Source organism: Nicotiana tomentosiformis, chromosome 6, assembly GCF_000390325.3.
Source record: "Nicotiana tomentosiformis chromosome 6, ASM39032v3, whole genome shotgun sequence".
Classification (NCBI taxonomy): domain Eukaryota; kingdom Viridiplantae; phylum Streptophyta; class Magnoliopsida; order Solanales; family Solanaceae; genus Nicotiana; species Nicotiana tomentosiformis.
Genome location: NC_090817.1, coordinates 134,449,631 through 134,455,204, shown reverse-complemented (window position 1 = coordinate 134,455,204; position 5,574 = coordinate 134,449,631). Strand labels below are relative to the sequence as shown.

General features: G+C 39.3%; 1 protein-coding gene across 1 annotated transcript; it reads right to left on the bottom strand.

Moving 5' to 3' along the window:
* Positions 1-1,631: 1,631 nt before the first annotated feature.
* LOC138894803 (uncharacterized) lies at positions 1,632-2,510 on the bottom strand. The gene has a single exon (XM_070179534.1). The coding sequence runs from the start codon at positions 2,508-2,510 to the stop codon at positions 1,632-1,634; it is 879 nt and encodes a 292-aa protein (XP_070035635.1).
* Between the last annotated feature and the right edge of the window lie 3,064 nt (positions 2,511-5,574).

The following is a 5,574-nucleotide window of genomic DNA, read 5'->3' as shown; positions in this document are numbered from 1 at the left end:
GTCGAGTCTTCAATTTTACTCTCATCATTGTATCATTCATCAATAGCATAGGTGATTTATAGTTCTGCTAACAACTCACAAATCTTCCTAGTGCAAACTGGGGCAGAAAAGTTTCTTTTGTTTTGTCTATTTTGTTGTAGTATCAGGCGCCCACCTGGAGAATGAGGGAATTCATTTCAAGTTTTAAGTTATCAGGCGCCCACCTGGAGAACGAGGGAATTCATTTCAAGTTTTAAGTCATCAGGCGCCCACCTGGAGAACGAGGGAATTTATTTCAGTTTTAAGACAGCAGGCGCCCACCTGGAAAATGAGGGAATTCATTTCAAGTTTTAAGTCAGCAGGCGCCCACCTGGAGAATGAGGGAATTTATTTCAAGTTCAAGTTAGAGAGGCATCGGGAGCCCGCCTGAAGAACAGGGTCAACTTTTAGTTTTCAAGTTCAAGTCAGAGACAACAGGATCCCGCCTGAAGAATAGAGTCAACTTCCAGTTTATTTCAATTTTCAATTCATTGGCAGGCGCCCACCTGGAGAACGAGGGAATTCATTTCAAATTTCAAGTCAGTTGCAGGCGCCCACCTGAAGAACGAGGGAAGTCATTTCAGAATTCAATTCAAGTTAGAAGTAGCAGAAGCTCGCCTCAAGAATGCGAGTTGATAGTCCGAGATGACCAAAGGAAGAAGTCTCAATCCAGAATAAAAGAGAGAAAAAAAGAGAGAAGTGAATCCAAAATGCACGTCATCCACCACCCTGTCCTATCCACTCTCCCCAAATCTCTACTCGTAATTTGAAGAAGAAAGATAAGGAAATCCAATTAGAGATAAGCTGCCCATGAGCATCAAACCTCCTGGCTGTCTCTGCACCCCTACCTTCTTTATCACTGAGCGGTCATTTAGGGGCCTTAGCTGGTGATCCGGGCTCTTTCCCTCTCGACGATGAAGCTTATCCCCCATCGGTTAGGTTACTACCTGCTTCTACGGAAGAGGTTTACTTTGTACCGCCCGGAGGTCATATAGATCGGAATCCGGAGCGGCTTCGGATCGGGAGTAACCACTAGTGAGAGGGCAAATAAGCCGTTGAAAGACGTGAACTGCTCAAGACATGGCTGAATGCACGAGCACTGCATGTCCGGTCTTGATCCGAAGAAGCTGTAGAAGAATGAATCAGCACCTGCAGCTAGCAAGCATCAAGGTTCAAATCAAAAGTCTGCATGAAGAACCATTCAAGACTCAAGATCAAGCTTCGGAAGACTTATAGATAGGAATCTTGTAACTCATAGCTGACAGGCTTAGTTAGTCTTTTTCATTTTTGATTTTGATGTAATAACAGGACCGCGGACCGGAACCTCGACGGATCGATACCTCACTCGACTTTCTCATCCTCTACACACACTCCATCACTTCGTTCACCTCTTGAACTACACGCGACCTGATTCCCTTATAACCCGGGATATGTAGGATGTCCAAAACCAGGACTCGGTTGTACCTTTTCCTTTTATTTTTTTCCTCTTTTGAATAACGATATGGTAAAAATTAGTCACACGGCTCACATTGTCTTTGCCTGAAAACTCTTCGTGTTTCCAAGCAAAGAGGGGCAGCTGTGAGTACCTAATTTTTGACTATATTTGAGATTTTTCAACACTTTTTAGTTGTGATATCGATGTTGTATTGGAACTGTTTGACAAAGGCCTGGGCCATGTCATCCCAGACATGCCAGTGAGAGGTTTCTTGATCCATAAACCATTCAGAGGCTACCCCGGTCAGGCTTTCCCCGAAATAAGCCATTACTAGTTCTTCTTTTCCCTCCACACCTCTTAGCTGATTGCAATACCTTTTCAGGTGGGCTATGGGGTCTCCGTGTCCATCATACTTTTCAAATTTGGGGATCTTGAAACCAAGTGGCAAACGAACACCGGGGAACATACATAGATCCTTGAAGGCAATACTCTTCTGACCTGCCGACCCTTGCATGTTTTTCAACTTTTGTTCTAAGTTTTTCACTCTTTGGGTCATTTCTTCTTGTGCCATCTTTCGGGTAGGCTTCTCAATCTTTGAAGGAAGATCAAATAGGTACGAGTGGTACTCAGGAGAATGGTATTGTTTTTGTTGGGTAGAAAATTGTGACTCATGACTTTTCTTTTGTACCATTGTTGGCTGTGGGATAGTGAAAACGGGCATAACAGCAGTGATTATCTGATTGGTTGTCAATGGCACACTTTGGGAGCGCGCAACAGAAGTTCCAGTTGTAGTCGTACAGTTAGGATAAAGACTGAACCCAAATGGATAGGATCGATCAGACAATGAGACAAGAGTGGTAATAGTCGAGATGGGTGTGAATTTTGGGAAAACATGAGAAAGGGGTGGTCCTTGACCATTGGCCGATGCTTGACACATTTCAGTCATTTGCTGTTTTGGTATTCTATTTTCCTCAACCACAGTAGACTCTTGTCGAACCCTCTGACCCCGAGTCTCTTGACCACTCGTAACAGCTTCAATGTCAGTTGTGAATGACATTTTTTCTTTGGATTTTGTGTTGCCAGCTTGCCACAAACCGACCACCTCAACTTTCTTCTATGATTCAAAATAAGAGACACGTTAGAGTGGACTCAGTTGGTCCTTATTATCATCATCATTTTTTATTTTATTTTTTTTTTATTTTTTTCGTTTTCATTTCATTTCATTTTTTATTTTTTTTGGTCGATCGAACCTGATGTAGGTTGCCTACGTATCATGTGGGAACATGAATCAGATCATGCGTAGTTCGGGAAGATCAGAAATAAAGTAAATAAACTAACTCTATTTGGAATTTGATTTTTTTTTAATTTCTGAAAGAAAGATTTATAAAGAAGAAAGAAAATATTTTTGAAATTTGATTTATTTATTTTTTTCTAATTTTTTCCGAAAGGACTTCTATATAAGAAAGAAAAATATTTTTTGGCTTTTGATGTTTTGTTTTTTTTTTGGATTTTTGGGAGAAAGACTTTCTAAAAAACAAATGTAGAAAATATTTTTTTTTTTTGGATTTTGATTTCATTTGTTTTCTTTTTCTAATAAAAGACTCCTACAAATAAAATATTTTTTTGGTTTAAAAATTTTCTTATTTTTTTATATTTTTTTGTGATTTTCTATAAAAAAAAAAAAGACTCCTAAAGAAGGAATTAAAGGAAAATATTTTTGGATTTTTTAAAAAATGGGATCTCAAAGGAAGACTTTTCTAAAGGAGGAAGTAAAGGAAAATATTTTTGGATTTTTAAAATTGTGGGCCGGAACCGATGAGGTTTGCCTACGTATCTCACATCCGGTGAGAATCAGACCCGCGTAGTTCGGTCAGTTTTGACGGAAAAAGGGAAACATGAATTTTGAAAACATTGGCTTATTTTCTCTCTTTGTTTTTCAAAATTTCAACAGAGTTTCGAAATGTTTCAAATACCTACCTCACTCTTGTTGTTTTGTTTTCTTGATTTTCTTTCCCTATTCTAGAAGTCAGTCAATATGCAAGCCGAAATAGACAGATGCACAAGTAGCACGTAAGATGCATCAGGATAGTCTTTTTAATTTGGGTACACCTGTCCTAGACGGACCCAACCCCTGTATTGAGTCCCCAAAGTTAAATACACATGATGCAAACAAACGTTCCTACTAGGGATCTGGCATGAGGCTTTGTTCTTCTATGTTTAAACCTTACGGTGTAGAGTTCTAGATAAGGCTTACCCGAGCGAACAACTCGAGCCGGGGGAGGGGGGAGGGGGGGGATGCAGCGTACCGGAAATACAGAAGTTTCACCGGCTTTGCAACTAGTCCGAACCACGTTCTAAAATTAGGATATGACTCTAACAGAAAAGAAGCCACGCGAAGCGCACGCTTCCCAGAAGATTTAGAAGACTCAGAGAGAAGAAGGATTTCGTATCAGTTTATATATAATTCACACAATATCAAAGCGGTAAAAAAAGCGGCATTTAGCACATTAGGCTCAAACACGTAAAAATCAGACAATCACGAAAGCCAATCATAACAGCTATTCTAAGCTCGAATTCTGAACCCTGAACCAGAGATTCTGGGTTTTTGTCCCCAGCAGAGTTGCCAGAGCTGTCGCACCTCCTTTTTCTTGAGGGGAATGGGGATAAGGGAGTTTTTTCCAAATTAAGTGACATTAATTGAAATGAGATTATTTATTTATTTCAGAGTCGCCACTTGGAATAATTTATGGTGTCCCAAGTCACCGGTTTATTTTAAAATCCCAAATCGAGGAAATTTGACTCTATTTATGTCTGCGAACACAGAAGACCGGATAAGGAATTCTGTTAACCCAGGAGAAGGTATGAGGCACTTCCGGATTTCGTGATTTTAGCACGGTCGCTCAACTATTAATAATTGGCCCAATTATCTGACTTATTATATATCTAAAATCTATTGTGCTTTTTAGCCTTCTGAACGCTTTTAATTATTTATGGAGTTTGTTTGAATAAGTCGCGATGTCGTACGCTTGTCGTTTTGGTACACGTTGCAAACCGCGCCACATGAAATGCACCTGCGATTTACGACATGTTTATTTTTATTATTTGAAGTTGTGGTAGAGTCACGTGAAACGCACACTCGAATTGGGGTTACGTATCATGACTATGCCACTGGAATCATACCCATAGTCACGATGATTTATTATTGATCGCGCCTAAAGTAAGCTACGATGTTCATGCTTTGTCAGAATTTTGGAATCAACTGTGAGGCCGTTAGTTATGGAAATTTGTTGTGGAAAAGGTGGCTTAGATCGTTAAACTAATAGGCTAAGATATGGAGGTAATTGACATTTATTTGTCAACTGAAGCAGGCCAACTAAGTGTGTTTTCAAAGAATAAGCCAACTATAGTGAATTGGGCGAGCAACCTATTATACCGTCCATTTTAGTCATTGTTGGTTTAAATCAACATAGGCCCACAAATTCTTTCTGCTTTCAAAGTTCTCTTTTCCAGCATGTTATTTTACAAGTCACGGCCAAACAAAATAGAAATTAATTCATCTAAATCATCATCACAGACCCAAAGTAACTTAAATAGATTATGTACCGAACATAAAACTAATATTTTTAACATGTAACTAGAAAGAGAGCATGACATAAACACATGGCAATAATCTCTAATTATACCAAAAAAAAAAAACAATAAGAAAACTCAACAAACAGAAGGATGGCATACTTCAATGACAAAGATTTCACAAGACAACGATATATATCCATAAATACGGTAATAAAATAAAATAAAAGTGGAAGCAATGAACCTTCTTTGAAGCTTTATGAATATATCAATAAGAACCTCCAATTGGCTTACAAAGAAGACGAGAGAAAAATATGCTGACAAGACTGAACGCGAATGACATCGTCAACCGAAGAGTAGACTGCGTCGGAAACCTCGTCGTGAACTCGAAAGGACCTCTCGAACTCTGTTTTAACTCCAGCTGAAAATTTCGGTGCTTTATTGGAGATTTAGGACTCTGGGTTCGGAGGTGATTTTCATGGCCATTTTGGATGGTATTCCAACTGGTTTAGGACTGGTTTGAGGTGAATTTCAAGGCTGATTTTGCTGTG